At 35.6% G+C, this 18,315-nt stretch overlaps 1 protein-coding gene across 1 annotated transcript in view; it reads left to right on the top strand.

Annotated features, from left to right (window-relative positions):
* Positions 1 to 1,815, top strand: part of LOC103609142 (olfactory receptor 52D1) — a 2,772-nt gene extending 957 nt beyond the window's left edge. Inside the window, exon 2 of the mRNA XM_008593498.1 lies at positions 931 to 1,815. Coding sequence (XP_008591720.1) covers positions 931 to 1,815 — 885 coding nt within the window. The remainder of the gene's footprint in view (positions 1 to 930) is intronic.
* The last annotated feature ends 16,500 nt before the right edge of the window (positions 1,816 to 18,315 follow it).

Below are 18,315 nucleotides of genomic sequence, written 5' to 3'. Positions count from 1 at the left end.
GCACATAGTCAATGATGAGGCATGGAAGCATATTAAGGATGTCTGAACTCTTTCTAGACAATTCAGAAAAGATTTATTTTTTTCTTTGTCATATATCTGGGAAAATACACTACAAACAGAAAAGTATATCCATCATAATATCAATATGTCAAAAACTCAATAGTATGTTACTAAGAGTTATCAGAAACAAGTCTTTAGTGAACATTGATAAAAATGTCTAGGTATAGACACAATCACAGGGAGTGTGAAAGTTACAAATGCAAAAAGACATGGTTCCAGTCCAATATGATATTGCAAGGTAGTGGAAGAATGAAAAAGAAAAATTAAAGATTAAAAAAAAAATAATTGAGACTCACAATGGACTAGATTAGAAAGCAAAACCCTCAGGTAGGCAGCAAAATTAGCTCTGAAATTTAAAAAAAAATAAATAAATAATAAGGGTAAAGAAAAGGAAGGAGACTCCTTAGGCATGTGAAAAAACATGAATGAAAGACAAATAATATCCCTAGATATGGATGGACTAAAGGTCAATGAAAGATGTGCAGGATGTGGTAGGGGATAAATCTAGAAGTGTCAGCTTGGGGAGATAAATAAATACTTAGGTTGGTGCTGTGAATTTAGAACTCAAAATAACATTATTAAAGACAGAAATTGGCAGGACGTTTTACAAAATAAATGATATGTTGTAGAGTCTTTTCAGATTCTTGAGCAAGTGAAAAGCAATAAATATTTCTTCACAGTCTGAAATAAATTATTTCAGTGAAAGTTCATCATTTTACGTGAATAAACCAAATATCTGGTGTTACAGGGCATGCACACCATCACCCCTTGAATACAGCCCTTCACTTGCCAAAGAGGATGTCAGATTCTAACTTCAGTGACAACAGTCCCCCAGCCACTCTCTTCCTCACAGGGATACCAGAGCTGGAGGCTCCCCACTTCTGGATTGCCATCCCTTTCTGTGCCATGTATTTGGTAGCACTGGCTGGAAATGCTGCCCTCATCCTGGTCATTGTCACACACAATGCACTTCATGCACCCATGTACATCTTCCTTTGCCTCCTATCACTCACTGACCTAGCTCTCAGCTCCACCACTGTGCCCAAAATGCTGGCCATTTTGTGGCTCCATGCTGGTGAGATATCTTTTGGTGGATGCCTGGCACAGATGTTTTGCGTCCATTCTATTTATGCTCTGGAGTCTTCAATTCTTCTTGCCATGGCCTTTGACCGATATGTGGCTATTTGCAACCCATTGAGATACACAACCATTCTCAGCCATACGGTCATGGGCAGAATTGGCCTTGTTGGCATATGCCGTAGTGTAGCTATTGTCTCCCCCTTCATCTTCTTGCTGAGGCGACTGCCCTACTGTGGTCACCATGTCATGGCACATACATACTGTGAGCATATGGGCATTGCTCGACTGGCCTGTGCCAACATCACCATCAATATTGTCTATGGGTTGACTGTGGCTCTGCTGGCCATGGGTCTGGATTCCATCCTCATTGCTATCTCCTATGGCTTTATCCTCCGTGCTGTCTTTCGTCTTCCATCCCGTGATGCCCAGCACAAGGCTCTGAGAACCTGTGGCTCCCACCTCAGTGTCATCCTGGTTTTCTACATCCCTGCCTTCTTCTCCTTCCTCACCCACCGCTTTGGTCAGCACCGTGTCCCCAAGCATGTACACATCTTTCTGGCTAATCTCTATGTTCTGGTGCCTCCTGTGCTCAATCCCATTATCTATGGAGCTAGAACCAAGGAGATTCGGAGTCGACTTCTAAGACTGCTTCACTTGAAGAAGGTTTCAGTATGAATTCTCAGCAGAAGCTGGAGTGGAAAATAAATTGGTAGGATAGCTGTTTAGATGCATGTACATGATTGGTGACCCATGACATGGAGAAGAATTGCTTGATGTGGCAGCAAGCCCTGGAAGGAAGAGTAACAGTCAGTTCCTGGGCTGGAGAGGAGTCTGGCTCTCATGGTAGAAATATTCTCCTGCGAGTCCAAGTGGAAAAGAAAAGAACACTTGCAGTAAATTTGAATCTCAATTCCAACCCTTCGGGTGGTGGTTAAGAGCACAAAGTATCAAGTCAGAGTGTTTTGGTTTGAGTCCTGGTTCCTCTGCTTCCTAGTTTTGTGACTTTGAGCATTTTGTTCTATGTTTTTATGGCTCAGTTTTTCCATCTTTGAAAAGGGGATAACAAATAATATTTACCTCTTAATGTTGTGGTGGGGAATAAAGTAGTTAATTAATGTAAGATACTTAAGACAGTACCTACCGTGTAACATGCTCAATACATAAATGTAAGACGAGAAAGTTAAGTTATGTAGTCTCTCTAAGCCTTGTTAGTCAGGTTATTTAACTTATCTAAGACTTTTTTTGCATTATGTCACCTCACTGGATTATTGTGATAACTATATTTCCTAAAACCCCTACAATATTTAGACAGTGCTGAGATTTGATCATCCCATCCTCTTTTCCGCCTCTGTTTTGAGGTTTCTTTACTTTCAGCATAAAGTTATCCCTTATTAAGGATACAAAGAAGCCAGCTTAGAATTCAAGTTCTTTTTAAAATAGCTATTCAATGCTTTAGTAATCTCAGTTCTAAATTATACAAATCAGTCCATTGAGACTCCTTCCATGTAATCTTCCCAACTGTTCAAATAGATGGTGGTTGTTATTTGCTTTTTAAATGAAGAGCCTGTAATTCAGAGAGGCTAATATTCTAAGGTTACACCATTTATGTGAATAATATTGCATTCATTATCCACTATTTTATAAAGGAAATAATATTAAGATCAGGATTCAGATGACCATGGGCTTAAATCTTGACTTCCTTATCAAAATAGCTTCATGAATTAATGCATCCCACTTAACGATCCCCAGCCTTAGTTCATAGTGTCTGAAATAGCAAACGTTCCTCATAGATTTTTGTCTGTTGGTAGTATTTGGTTATTAATTCTTAAATTTATAAAGGTATGCTATGTTTCTTTATAACTACATGACTTCAAATAATCTGTGATGTTTATCTACTTGCTTCTTTATTGATTGATTGATTACCACTGTAAAACTTCATGGCAGCAGGCATTTTATTTGTGCCTTAACCACAATTAATAACACTGAATAAATTTTATGGAAAACATATTGTGGACCATACTGGTATATATCATATTCTTTGTTAAATTAACAAATAAATGAATGATATCTTCATTGTGCTATTATGATACCTAATGACAACGTACATCTAGCACAGTGTCTGCCACATAGTAGATGTACAGTAATTTGATTCTTCTTTTTTTCTTATTTACATTACATGAATGCTTTTTAGAGAGAAACATTCACAAAGATCAGGGTAAAATTAAGGGAGAGGTTTTTGGGTTTTTTTATTTTTTATTTTTTCCACCAGGGAAGCAATTAGTGGAAAAAAGGATCACAGAGTCCACTGCTGAGACAATAGAAAAAGTGGCAGCTCTGGCCATGGAGATCTACAAGTAGAGCTGTAGAGGCAAGCTCATGTACAAAGAGCTGTCATGCACTAGGGTCAGGCATGTCTTGGTGCAGAAGAGCTAAGAGGAGTGGAGAAGAGACTGGAAGAGAAGGAGGGGCAAGATCACAGTACAGAAAGGAGACTGTGGAGAGGATTACTGAGTTTGAGGCAGCTGGGTTGAGTAGATTGATAGGGGGCCTCAAAAACCAGGCCAAGGTCAGAAGACGCAGCAGCCTTTAGAAGTGTTATGAATCAGTCAATATTGAAACAGTGATCAATCAATGTCAATAAGTTTCAACTGAAGTCTGAAGTGAGGTTGATGTGTAACAGGAGAAGGAAAGATTTTCCGAGGTAATACTTCCCTGAAAACCACAACCCAGTATTCAGCATCATCCTCTCCTAAAAAGAAACAATGCTATATTTTTATGGGTGCACTCCAAAGAAATTCAACTTTTGAGGATAGACAAATGCCCCCAGTCCTTGAGCATGTGCACATGGTTTAGGCCTGCTGTGTGAAACTGGCCCTGTGAAACACTTCTCCTGGACCACATTGAGAAGTGTGCTCATGCTTTTGCCTATAAATCAGTGCAACTTGGTAATTGCACTGAATAGTTTATCATAAGCCTAACCTTGGAATCTTACCTTTTTGAAATCACTTGTAGGATTTTTGCCCAAATCGCTCTTTCAATTATTGCTGAGGGAGACTCTGTGAACTCCTTTTTAAGTGATTTGACCCTGGTAAGGCCCTGAAGGGCCACCCTGCCAAGTTCTCACCAATGTCATAGCCCTGTCCACACCAGAATTCTCTCTACCCCATGGCTCCCAAGTCTGTCTGTCTCTCTCTCTCTTTCTCTCTGGGCCACCCTGCCAAGTTCTCACCAATGTCATAGCCCTGTCCACACCAGAATTCTCTCTACCTCATGGCTCCCAAGTCTGTCTGTCTCTCTCTCTCTTTCTCTCTCACACACACATGCACAAGAACACACACACATTTTTTTTTGTTTGTTTATATAGGATTCAATAATAAAAACAACAGCAACAACAATAAAACAAATTCTTTTCTTGGAGCCCTGAAGAAACTCTTCCTAATATCTCTCTCTTCCTTCTAGGTATTAATCTCTGTTGGATTTATAGGTTGCAAATATTTTCTCCCATTTCGTAGGTTGTCTTTCACTGTGTTGATTATTTCATTTGCTGTTCCAAAGCTTTCTACTTTGATATAGTTCCATTTGTTTATTTATTTTTTCTTTTGTAACCAGTGCTTTTGGGGTCTTATTCATAATGTCTTCGCCTAGTCCTACATCCTGAAGTGTTTCCCCTATGTTTTTTTTTTTTTTTCTAGTTTTACAGTTTCAGGTCTTATATTTTAGTGTTTAATCCTTTTTGAGTTGATTTGGGTATATGGTGAGGGGTACAGATCTAGTTTCATTCTTCTAACTATGGATATCCAATTTTCCCAGCAGCATTTTTTGAAAAGGCTGTCCTTTCCCCAATGTATGTTCTTGGTGCCTTTGTCAAAGATCAGTTGGCTGCAATAAGTGGGCTGATTTCTGGCACCTCTATTCTGTTCCATTTGTCAGTGTGCATGTTTTTATGTCAGTACCATGCTGTTTTGTTACTGTAGCTTTGTAGTATAATTTGAAGTCAGGTAATGTAATGCTTTGGGTTTTTTTGTTTGTTTTTTTGTTTTTGTTTTTTGCTTTGTTTTGTTTTGTTTTTTTGTTCAGGCTTGCTCTGGCTAATAGGGGTCTTTTGTTGTTCTGCTTGAATACTAAGTTTTTTTCTCTTTCTGTGAAGAATGCCATTGGTAATTTGATGGGGATTGTACTGAATCTGTAGATCTTGTTGGGTAGTATTGACAGTTTCACAACATTAATTCTTCCAAGTCATTAACATAGAATGTCTCCATCTTTTTGTGCCTTTAATTTCTTTCAGCAGGGATTTGTAATTTCATCACAGAGATCTTTCACCTCCTTGATTAACTTTATTCCTAAGTATTTTTTTTTTTTGGTAGCTATTGTAAATGGGCTTTATTTCTTAAATTCTTTTTTTTGTTGTTGTTGTAATTTCATCACAGAGATCTTTCACCTCCTTGATTAACTTTATTCCTAAGTATTTTTTTTTTAGTAGCTATTGTAAATGGGCTTTATTTCTTAAATTCTTTTTTTTGTTGTTGTTGTTCTGTTATTTCACTGTTGGTATTTAAAAACTCTACTGAGTTTTGTATATTGCTTTTTTTTTATCCTGCAACTTTCCTGAATGTTTATCAGATTTAAGAGTTTTTTTGTTAGAATCTTTAGGTTGTTCTATATACAGGATTGTCATTGGCAAACAGGGACAGTTTAATTTCATCTTTTGCAATTTGGATGTCCTTTATTTCTTTCTCTTTCCTGATTTATCTGGGTAGTACTTCTAGTACTTTGTTACATTAGGAGTGGTGAGAGTGAATATCTTTGTCTTGTTTGTGTTCTTAAGGAAAAACTTTCAGCTTTTCCCAATTCAGGATGATATTGGTGATATTGGTGATAGGTTTGTTGAGATATTTCCTTTCTGTACCTAATTTTTTGAGAATCTTTTTCATGAAAGGATGATGAATTTTATCAAGTGTTTTTTTGGCATCTATGGAGATAATCATATGTTTTTTGTCCTTGATTTTGTTGATGTGCTATATCACATTTATTGATTGTGTATGTTAAAATATCCTGGCATCCCTTGCATTCACATTCTGGGAAGAATTCCACTTGATCATGACATATAATCTTTTTCATGTGCTATTGTATTCTGAGTGCTAATATTTTGTTGAGGATTTTTGCAACTATGTTCAACAAGTACATTGTAGTTTTCTTTTTTGTATCTTTGTCTGATTTTGATATTAGGGTGACGCTGGCCACATAAAATAAGTTTGGGAGAATGGCCTCTGTTTCAGTTTTTTGGAATAGTTTGAAAATGATTGGTACTAATTCCTCTTTAAAGGTTTGGTAGAATTCAGCTTTGAAGCCATCCAGTTGTATGATTTTCTTTCTTGGGAGACTGCTGATTATTGCTTCAATCTAGTTGCTCATTAGTGCTCTATTCAGGTGTTCTATTTCTTCTTGGTTCAGTCTTGGTTGTTTTGTATGTGTACAGAAATTTATTGATTTCCTCCTAGTTTTCAAATTTGTTGGCATACAGTTGTTCATTATGATCTCTAATGACCTTTATATTTCTGTGGTACATTGTAATATCTCCTCTTTCACTTCTGATTTTTGTTATTTGTGAATTTTCTCTTCTTTTTTGCCAGACTAGCAAATGGTTTGTCTATATCACATTTCTAAAAATTGTTTTGCTGCAATATTTATACTGTATATGACTAACTTTAAACCTTCACAATCAGAATTACTGAAGCAACTTCCTAACTGCTCCTGGCACCAACTCTGTCAGAATCCATCCATTTCTTGACTTGACTGACAGACTGATCATTCTAAAACCCAAGTCTTCCTGCTTAAGTTCTTCAAAAGTTACACAGTATCTTTTATTTAAAATCTGAGTAATGGCTCAGGCATGTGTCATCCTTCAATAATTGGTCTGAACTCATCACTCATTCTCTACTTCTCTTACCTATTTAGTTTTGGGCTGAAACAATCTCTTCTTCTATTCCTTGATCAGTAAAAGAAGTGTACCTATTATGGTACTGTCACTATACCAAAAGCTTCTCAAACACATGGTCATCAGCCATCTGATTCTTTTATGTCTTTTTCTTGTCTCTCATTCACTCCTAAATGCACTGTGCCTTCACTGTCAGCCTGAACTTGATATTACTAAATGTAATGGGCTCTCAGTCCAGAGACTGATACACTTGACTGTTTCCTGTTCCTTGATTGTTCCTCTCTTCTTGGATCAGTAATATCATGTTTTCTTGGTTCTCCACCTACCTCCATATACAATTTCTTCAGTTTTCTTTACAAAGACTCTCCCTTTTTTCTCTTCTAAATATTAACATTCTCCACAGCTCTTTTTCAATCCTGCTTCAATTCTGTCGTTATATACTCACGCTAGATTACCTTGGGGAAAAAAAGTCAGATTTCCTCTATGTCTGACTCTCAAATCTATATCTGTACCTCTATTTTTTTTCTTCCTTTCCAAGTAACTGTTGGATACCTATAATTTTTTCTTTCACAGAAATGTTAAATTCACCATATCCAAAATATGAATATAAAAAATAAATATGAATATAAACTTATTATCCTTTTTAGTTTTATTTTCTCAATGAATGTCATGTTACTTGTAGCTCACTAAGGCAACAATTTGAGCTTCATTCTGTACATATTTACCTCATTAGTCCCCCATATCCATTAAAATAGTCACAAAATCCTATGTATTCTACATACTAAGTATAAGTAGGTAGAGCACTCCAAGGGTGCAATGAACATTATAAAAGGTCTTTAAGGGAGATGATAGAGAAAATCAACCAGATCAAAGAGAATGATTCCCAGATAAAGCTAAGGTTTAAGGCCATGGCTTTACATTATGTTAATTTAGGGATAATTAGGAGTTTGTCCCCACGGTATGTGCATGGACTGAATCTCCAAACCCTCAATTTTGTCTGTTAAATCCCTAATCCCAAGGTGAGCATATTTGGAGATAGTTCCTTGGGAAGGTTATTCAAGTTAAAGGAAGTCATAAAGGAAGACCCCTGATTCCATAGGATCAATATCTTTGCAAGAAGACACACCAGAGAACTCACTGTCCACTCTCCCACAAATGAAACACCATGTGAGGACAACGTGAGCTTCCACAAGCCAGGAAAAGAGCCCTTATCATAATTCCTACCCTTTCGGACCGTGATTTGAAAATTCTAGCCTCCAAAATTCCAAGAAATTCATTTCTGTTCTTTAAGACACCTAGCTGTGATATTTTGTTATGGAAGCCCTAACTGACTAAAAAAGTATTCAATAATAGGAACACAGAACTGAATGGTAAGAATTATCCAGGTTAGGAGCAAAAAGAACTAGTACAAAGGAAGAACAAAACCTAAACTGCCAGATGGACCATCTCTGGTAGAAAGTGATCAGGTTTTATGATTCTTGTATTGTTAATATTATGATTACAAACATAATTATAAACCTTCCATTGTCCTTTCAGAGAGAAGCATGGTTACTAAGAAACTAATTCACTCTGGGTCCAAGGTCCTGCACTGACATTCTGATGTTATAACTAATTGTAATAATTATAACTTTAGGTAAGTAACTTCTCTCAGCATCTCAGTTTCTTCATATAACAATCAGGGATGATAATAATAGTACTTACCTTACAAGTTTATTGTAAGGATTACATAAAATAATGAATGTAAATAGATTTGCACAGTACCTGATTCTACTTTATTTTTTTACAATGGGTTGTATGATAATGCATTGTACAGAAGGGCCATGATTAATATCTCCAATTGCCTATTGAGTGCTCTTTAGGTTATTTCCGGTAATTTGTCATTATATGTGGTGCAGCCATGAGCATCTGAATTAATACAACCCTTTGATTTGAGATGCCCTCAGCTTCATGTGTCCCTAGGTTTGTGATTCTTCATCCTGGATATGCACTGGAAATCTAAACATACAGATTCAGGGCCCCACCCCAAGACTTCTGAATCAGATGATCTGGACTCATATCCAGACATTTGTAGTGTTAAAAAGCTCCCCAGAGAGATAGATAATGGTCAAATAGGAAAATAAATCCAACTATTACAATGCTTCTGAGAAAAAAACAAAGCAGAAAACAATCTGTGGTCTTAAAAGCTCATTTATGCTTCATGCATCTTAATTTTCTCATCTAGTGCATTACCCTCCAAGGGAACAAACAAAAAGATAATTACACTTCTTGGTTTAGAACAATCTTTTTTAATGATCAATGTAATCATCATATGCCTGCCTAGAGCTTGCTTTCCCTGTCTGTTATATATTTATCTTTAATATAACATATGGCTTGTGACCAGAGTATTTTGACAGTGTTTGGAAGTTTTGAATTTAAATATATTATAAATCAGACAGGGTGGTTGAATGATTCTGCCTTTCTTTTGCCAGGTCTAAAGTTAAACAAGCTATTAAAGAGGAATATTTTTAAGAGAAAAGTAAGGAAATTTTAAACACTAAAATTTGCTTTTCGTATACTTTTAACTCAAGGATATTTTGCTGTAGTATTCAAATATTTATCATTAGGATATGTTTTGACTATAAAGAAAAATACCCACAAAAAATTGAAATATGACATTTAATAATTATATTCATAAATATAAATGAAATGTTTTTGAAGGCTACCATATTTTTCAAAATTCAGTAGATGCCTCTTCAGGACAAAAAAAAAAAGTATCTTGTGCATGTTTGTATGTTTTTTTTAAAAGCTATTATTATTCAAGATAAAATAGACTTTAAAATAGACCAGAAACCATAAGAAGAGACAAAGAAGGCTACTAGTAGAGTATGGATGTAATTGTCCACTCAAAACTCATATGGAAATCTGACTCCCAATGTGGCAGTGTTGGGAGCTGTTTGAGTCATGTGGGTAGATACCTGATGAGTGGATTAGTGCTCTCCCTGGGGGGTGTGAGTAGTGAGTGAGTTATCCTTCTATTAGTTCCCACCAGAGCTAGTTGTTTAAAAGACCCTGGCATGCCCCCTTTCTCTCTCTCTCTCTCTCTTGCTTCCTCTCGTCATGTGATCTGCCTGTACTCGTCGGCTGCCTGCTGTCTTCGGCCATGAGCAGAAGCAGCCTGAGGCCCATGCCAGATGCAGCTGTCCCAGAATCATAAGCTAAGTAAACTTCTGTTTTTTATAAATTATGCAGTCTCAGGTATTCTGTTACAGCAACACAAAACAGACAAATATACCTACTATATAAAGATAAAGGGATCTATCCCACAAGAAGACACAGTAATCATTAATATATATGCACCTATATATAATCATAAATATATATCAGAACAGCCAGATATATAAAGCAAACACAACTAGACCTAAAGAAAGAAATAGACCCAAATACCATAATATTTGGAAACCTGAAAACCCCTCTCTCAACATTGGACAGATCATATAGGCAAAAAAATCAATAAAAAACCACAAGATCTAAACTGCACTTTAGTCCAATTGGTTTGGCAGGCATCTATAGGACATTTCATCCAACAAAAACAGAATATACATTCTTCTCAGCACATGGAACATTCGCCAGGATAGACCACATGTTAGGTCACAAATCAAGTCTCAAAAATTTTAAAACATTGAAATTATTTTATGTATTTTCTCAGACCACTTTGAATTAAAATTAGAAATCAAGAAAAAATGAAACTCTGGAAACTACACAATATATGGAAATTAAACAACATTCTTCTGAATGACATATGGGTCCAAAGAGAAATTAAACAGGAAATCAAAAAAAATTTCTTGGAACTAATGAAAATAATGACATTTCATACCAAAACCAGTAGGATACTACAAAAGCAGTACTAAGGGGGAAGTTTATCACAGTAAATGTTTATGTCAGAAGAATATAAAGATCATAAATAAATAACCTAATGCTACACCTCAAAGGACTAGAAAAACAAGAACAATCTAACCCCACAGGTGGAAACAAATAATTAAGGTCAGAGCAGAACTAAGTGAAACAGAACCCCCCTCACCCCCCCAAATACAAAATGTCAATGAAACAAAAAGTAGTTTTTTTGAGAAGATAAACAAAATAGACAAGCTATTAGCTAGGTTAACTAAAAAAAGAAGATAGAAGACACTAATGAAAAAAATTATAAATGAAAAAGGAGACATTACAATGGATACTACAGAAATACAAAGAATCATTAGAGACTATTATAAACAACTATATGGCAACAAATTTGAAAACTTAGAGGAAATTAACAAATTTCTGGACATACACAAACTACCAAGACTGATCCAAGAACCTAGAAAACCTGAATAGACCAATAAGAAACAAAGGGATTGAAGGAGTAATCAACAGTCTCCTAGCAAAGAAAAGCGCAGGACTGAATGGCGTTACTGCTGAATTCTACCAAATCTTTAAAGAAGAATTAGTACAAAGTCTTTTCAAAACATTACAAAAAATTGAAACAGAGGCCATTCTCCAAAACTCATTCTATCAGGCGAACATCACCGTGATACTAAAACCAGACAAAAGTGAAACAGAAAAAGGAAACTACAGGCCAATATCTTTGATGAATATAGATGCAAAAATTCTCAATACAATATTAGCAAATAGAATACAGCAACACATCCAAAAATATTATACACCCTGATCAAGTGGGATTCACCCAGGGAGGCACGTCAATAAATGTGATATACTACATCAAAAAGAAAAATCAAAGACAAAAACCGTATGATTGTCTCAATAGACACTGAAAAAGCACTTGACAAAATTCTGCACTGCTTCATGATAAAGACTCTCAGCAAATTACGTATAGAAGGAAAGCATCTCAACACAATTAAAGCCATATATGACATACCCACTACCAATATCGTCCTGAATAAGGAAAAGAAGAAAGCTGTTAGTTTAAGAATGGGAACAAGACAAGGATGCTCATCTCCACCCTCCTACTTAACATAGTTTTCGAATTACTAGCCAGAACAATCAGGAAAGAGAAAGAGATAAAGGGAGTCCAGATTGGAAAAGACAAAGTCAACTTGTCCCTGTTGCAGATGACATGATTCTATATAGAGAGAAGCCTAAAGACTCTACCAAAAAGTTCTCAGAGTTGATAATTTCAGCAAAGTTGCAGTGTACAAAATCAACATGAATAAATCAGTATCACTGATACACTCCAACAATGAACTAGCAGAAAAATAAATCAAGAAAAAATTACCAAAAAAGCAAAAAAAAAGACAAAAAAAAAAAACCCTAGGAATAAAGTTAACCAAGGACGTGAAAGATCTCGATGAGGAAAACTACAAATCACTGTTGAAAGAAATTAAAGAGGAGACAAGAAGACAGAAAGATATTCCATGTTCTTGGATTGGAAGAATTAACATTGTAAAAATGTCTATACTACCCAATGAAAGATCTCGATGAGGAAAACTACAAATCACTGTTGAAAGAAATTAAAGAGGAGACAAGAAGACAGAAAGATATTCCATGTTCTTGGATTGGAAGAATTAACATTGTAAAAATGTCTATACTACCCAAAGTGATCTAAAAACTCAATGCAATCCCCATCAAAATACCAATAAATTCTTTACAGAAATGGAAAAAAAATCCTGAAATTCACACAGAACAAGAAAAGACACCAAAAAGCCAAAGCAATCCTGAGCAAAAATAAATAAATAAATAAATAAATAAATAAAGCTGGTGTCATAACACTGTCTGATTATAATTATACTACAAGATTAGAGTAACCAAAAAGTCATGGTACTCACATAAAAACAGACAACAGACCAACGGGACAGAACAGAGAACCCAGAAATCAGCCCATATACCTACAGCCAACTGATCTGAAACAAACACATCAAAAACATACATTGGAGAAAAGACTACCTCTTCGATAAATGGTACTGGGAAAACTGGACATCCATGTGTGGAAGAATAAAAGTAGTCCCGTACCTCTCGCGATATGCCAAAATCAACACAAAATGGATTAAAGAATTAAATATACATCCAGAAACTGTAAAACTCCTAATAGAAACCATAAGGGGAGCACTGCAGGAAGTAGTACTGGGCATAGATTTTATGAATATGACCCCAAAAGCACAGGCAAAAAAAAAAAAAGAAAAAGAAACAACTTGGATTGTTTTAAATGAAAAGCCGCCTGCGCAGCAAAAGAAACAACAGAGTGTGGTAGAAAATACTTGAAAAATATACATCCAACAAAGGATTAATACCCAGAATATATGAGGAACTCAAACAACTTAACAGTAAAAAACAAGTAACCCGATTAAAAAATGGGCAAAGGAGCTGAATACACATTTCTCAAATGAAAATATACCAATGGCAAACAGACACATGAAAAAATGCTCGACATCACTAATCATCAGGGAAATGAAATTCAAAACCACATTGAGATACCACATGACTCCAGTTAGACTGGCTATTATCAAAAAGACAGAGAATAACAAATGCTGGTGAAGGATGTAGAGAAAGAGGAACCTGCCTACTCTGTTGTTGGGACTGTAAAATGGTGGAGCCATTATGGAAAATCATATAGAGGATCCTCAAACAACTGTAGATAGTACTGCCATATAAACCAGCAACCCCACTGCTGGGTATAAACACAAAGGAATGAAAATCATCGGGCCGGCCCGTGGCTCACTCGGTAGAGTGCGGTGCTAATAACACCAAGGCCCCAGGTTNTAGTGCATTACCCTCCAAGGGAACAAACAAAAAGATAATTACACTTCTTGGTTTAGAACAAGCTTTTTTAATGATCAATGTAATCATCATATACCTGCCTAGAGCTTGCTTTCCCTGTCTGTTATATATTTATCTTTAATATAACATTTGGCTTGTGACCAGAGTATTTTGACAGTGTTTGGAAGTTTTGAATTTAAATATATTATAAATTAGACAGGGTGGTTGAATGATTCTGCCTTTCTTTTGCCAGGTCTAAAGTTAAACAAGCTATTAAAGAGGAATATTTTTCAGAGAAAAGTAAGGAAATTTTAGACACTAAAATTTGCTTTTCATATACTTTTAACTCGAGGATATTTTGCTGTAGTATTCAAATATTTATCATTAGGATATGTTTTGACTATAAAGAAAAATACCCACAAAAAATTGAAATATGACATTTAATAATTATATTCATAAATATAAATGAAATGTTTTTGAAGGCTACCATATTTTTCAAAATTCAGTAGATGCCTCTTCAGGACAAAAAAAAGTATCCTGTGCATGTTTGTATGTTTTTTTTTAAAGCTATTATTATTCAGGATAAAATAGACTTTAAAATAGACCAGAAACCATAAGAAGAGACAAAGAAGGCTACTAGTAGAGTTTGGATGTAATTGTCCACTCGAAACTCATGTGGAAATCTGACTCCCAATGTGGCAGTGTTGGGAGCTGTTTGAGTCACGTGGGTAGATACCTGATGAATGGATTAGTGCTCTCCCTGGGGGGTGGGAGTAGTGAGTGAGTTATCCTTCTATTAGTTCCCACCAGAGCTAGTTGTTTAAAAGACCCTGGCACACCCCTTTTCTCTTTCTCTCTCTCTTGCTTCCTCTCGTCATGTGATCTGCCTGTACCCGTCGGCTGCCTGCTGTCTTCCGCCATGAGCAGAAGCAGCCTGAGGCCCGTGCCAGACGCATCTGTCCCAGAATCATAAGCTAAGTAAACTTCTGTTTTTTATAAATTATGCAGTCTCAGGTATTCTGTTACAGCAACACAAAACAGACAAATATACCTACTATATAAAGATAAAGGGATCTATCCCACAAGAAGACACAGTAATCATTAATATATATGCACCTATATATAATCATAAATATATATCAGAACAGCCAGATATATAAAGCAAACACAACTAGACCTAAAAAAAAGAAATAGACCCAAATACCATAATATTTGGAAACCTGAAAACCCCTCTCTCAACATTGGGCAGATCATATAGGCAAAAAAATCAATAAAAAAACCACAAGATCTAAACTGCACTTTAGACCAATTGGTTTGGCAGCCATCTATAGGACATTTCATCCAACAAAAACAGAATATACATTCTTCTCAGCACATGGAACATTTGCCAGGATAGACCACATGTTAGGTCACAAATCAAGTCTCAAAAATTTTAAAACACTGAAATTATTTTATGTCTTTTCTCAGACCACTATGAATTAAAATTAGAAATCAAGAACAAATGAAACTCTGGAAACTACACAATATATGGAAATTAAACAACATTCTCCTGAATGACATATGGGTCCAAAGAGAAATTAAACAGGAAATAAAAAAAAATTTCTTGGAACTAATGAAAATAATGACATGTCATACCAAAACCAGTAGGATACTACAAAAGCAGTACTAAGGGGGAAGTTTATCACAATAAATGTTTATGTCAGAAGAATATAAAGATCACAAATAAATAACCAAATGCTACACCTCAAAGGACTAGAAAAACAAGAACAATCTAACCCCACAGGTGGAAACAAATAATTAAGGTCAGAGCAGAACTAAGTGAAACAGAACCCCCCTCACCCCCCCCCCAAAATACAAAAAGTCAATGAAACAAAAAGTAGTTTTTTTGAGAAGATAAACAAAATAGACAAGCTATTAGCTAGGTTAACTAAAAAAAGAAGATAGAAGACACTAATGAAAAAAAATAGAAATGAAAAAGGAGACATTACAACTGATACTACAGAAATACAAAGAATCATTAGAGACTATTATAAACAACTATATGGCAACAAATTTGAAAACTTAGAGGAAATTAACAAATTTCTGGACACACACAAACTACCAAGACTGATCCAAGAACATAGAAAACCTGAATAGACCAATAAGAAGCAAAGGGATTGAAGGAGTAATCAACAGTCTCCTAGCAAAGAAAAGCCCAGGACTGAATGGCGTTACTGCTGAATTCTACCAAATCTTTAAAGAAGAATTAGTACAAAGTCTTTTCAAAACATTACAAAAAATTGAAACAGAGGCCATTCTCCAAAACTCATTCTATCAGGCGAACATCACCGTGATACTAAAACCAGACAAAAGTGAAACAGAAAAAGGAAACTACAGGCCAATATCTTTGATGAATATAGATGCAAAAATTCTCAATACAATATTAGCAAATAGAATACAGCAACACATCCAAAAATATTATACACCCTGATCAAGTGGGATTCACCCAGGGAGGCACGTCAATAAATGTGATATACTACATCAAAAAGAAAAATCAAAGACAAAAACCGTATGATTGTCTCAATAGACACTGAAAAAGCACTTGACAAAATTCTGCACTGCTTCATGATAAAGACTCTCAGCAAATTACGTATAGAAGGAAAGCATCTCAACACAATTAAAGCCATATATGACATACCCACTACCAATATCGTCCTGAATAAGGAAAAGAAGAAAGCTGTTAGTTTAAGAATGGGAACAAGACAAGGATGCTCATCTCCACCCTCCTACTTAACATAGTTTTCGAATTACTAGCCAGAACAATCAGGAAAGAGAAAGAGATAAAGGGAGTCCAGATTGGAAAAGACAAAGTCAACTTGTCCCTGTTGCAGATGACATGATTCTATATAGAGAGAAGCCTAAAGACTCTACCAAAAAGTTCTCAGAGTTGATAATTTCAGCAAAGTTGCAGTGTACAAAATCAACATGAATAAATCAGTATCACTGATACACTCCAACAATGAACTAGCAGAAAAATAAATCAAGAAAAAATTACCAAAAAAGCAAAAAAAAAGACAAAAAAAAAAAACCCTAGGAATAAAGTTAACCAAGGACGTGAAAGATCTCGATGAGGAAAACTACAAATCACTGTTGAAAGAAATTAAAGAGGAGACAAGAAGACAGAAAGATATTCCATGTTCTTGGATTGGAAGAATTAACATTGTAAAAATGTCTATACTACCCAATGAAAGATCTCGATGAGGAAAACTACAAATCACTGTTGAAAGAAATTAAAGAGGAGACAAGAAGACAGAAAGATATTCCATGTTCTTGGATTGGAAGAATTAACATTGTAAAAATGTCTATACTACCCAAAGTGATCTAAAAACTCAATGCAATCCCCATCAAAATACCAATAAATTCTTTACAGAAATGGAAAAAAAATCCTGAAATTCACACAGAACAAGAAAAGACACCAAAAAGCCAAAGCAATCCTGAGCAAAAATAAATAAATAAATAAATAAATAAATAAAGCTGGTGTCATAACACTGTCTGATTATAATTATACTACAAGATTAGAGTAACCAAAAAGTCATGGTACTCACATAAAAACAGACAACAGACCAACGGGACAGAACAGAGAACCCAGAAATCAGCCCATATACCTACAGCCAACTGATCTGAAACAAACACATCAAAAACATACATTGGAGAAAAGACTACCTCTTCGATAAATGGTACTGGGAAAACTGGACATCCATGTGTGGAAGAATAAAAGTAGTCCCGTACCTCTCGCGATATGCCAAAATCAACACAAAATGGATTAAAGAATTAAATATACATCCAGAAACTGTAAAACTCCTAATAGAAACCATAAGGGGAGCACTGCAGGAAGTAGTACTGGGCATAGATTTTATGAATATGACCCCAAAAGCACAGGCAAAAAAAAAAAAAGAAAAAGAAACAACTTGGATTGTTTTAAATGAAAAGCCGCCTGCGCAGCAAAAGAAACAACAGAGTGTGGTAGAAAATACTTGAAAAATATACATCCAACAAAGGATTAATACCCAGAATATATGAGGAACTCAAACAACTTAACAGTAAAAAACAAGTAACCCGATTAAAAAATGGGCAAAGGAGCTGAATACACATTTCTCAAATGAAAATATACCAATGGCAAACAGACACATGAAAAAATGCTCGACATCACTAATCATCAGGGAAATGAAATTCAAAACCACATTGAGATACCACATGACTCCAGTTAGACTGGCTATTATCAAAAAGACAGAGAATAACAAATGCTGGTGAAGGATGTAGAGAAAGAGGAACCTGCCTACTCTGTTGTTGGGACTGTAAAATGGTGGAGCCATTATGGAAAATCATATAGAGGATCCTCAAACAACTGTAGATAGTACTGCCATATAAACCAGCAACCCCACTGCTGGGTATAAACACAAAGGAATGAAAATCATCGGGCCGGCCCGTGGCTCACTCGGTAGAGTGCGGTGCTAATAACACCAAGGCCCCAGGTT

Source organism: Galeopterus variegatus, unplaced genomic scaffold (assembly GCF_000696425.1).
Source record: "Galeopterus variegatus unplaced genomic scaffold, G_variegatus-3.0.2 Scaffold9261, whole genome shotgun sequence".
Classification (NCBI taxonomy): Eukaryota; Metazoa; Chordata; class Mammalia; order Dermoptera; family Cynocephalidae; genus Galeopterus; species Galeopterus variegatus.
The sequence above is the reverse complement of the archived record's forward strand: the minus strand, read 5'-3'. Positions and strand labels throughout refer to the sequence as shown.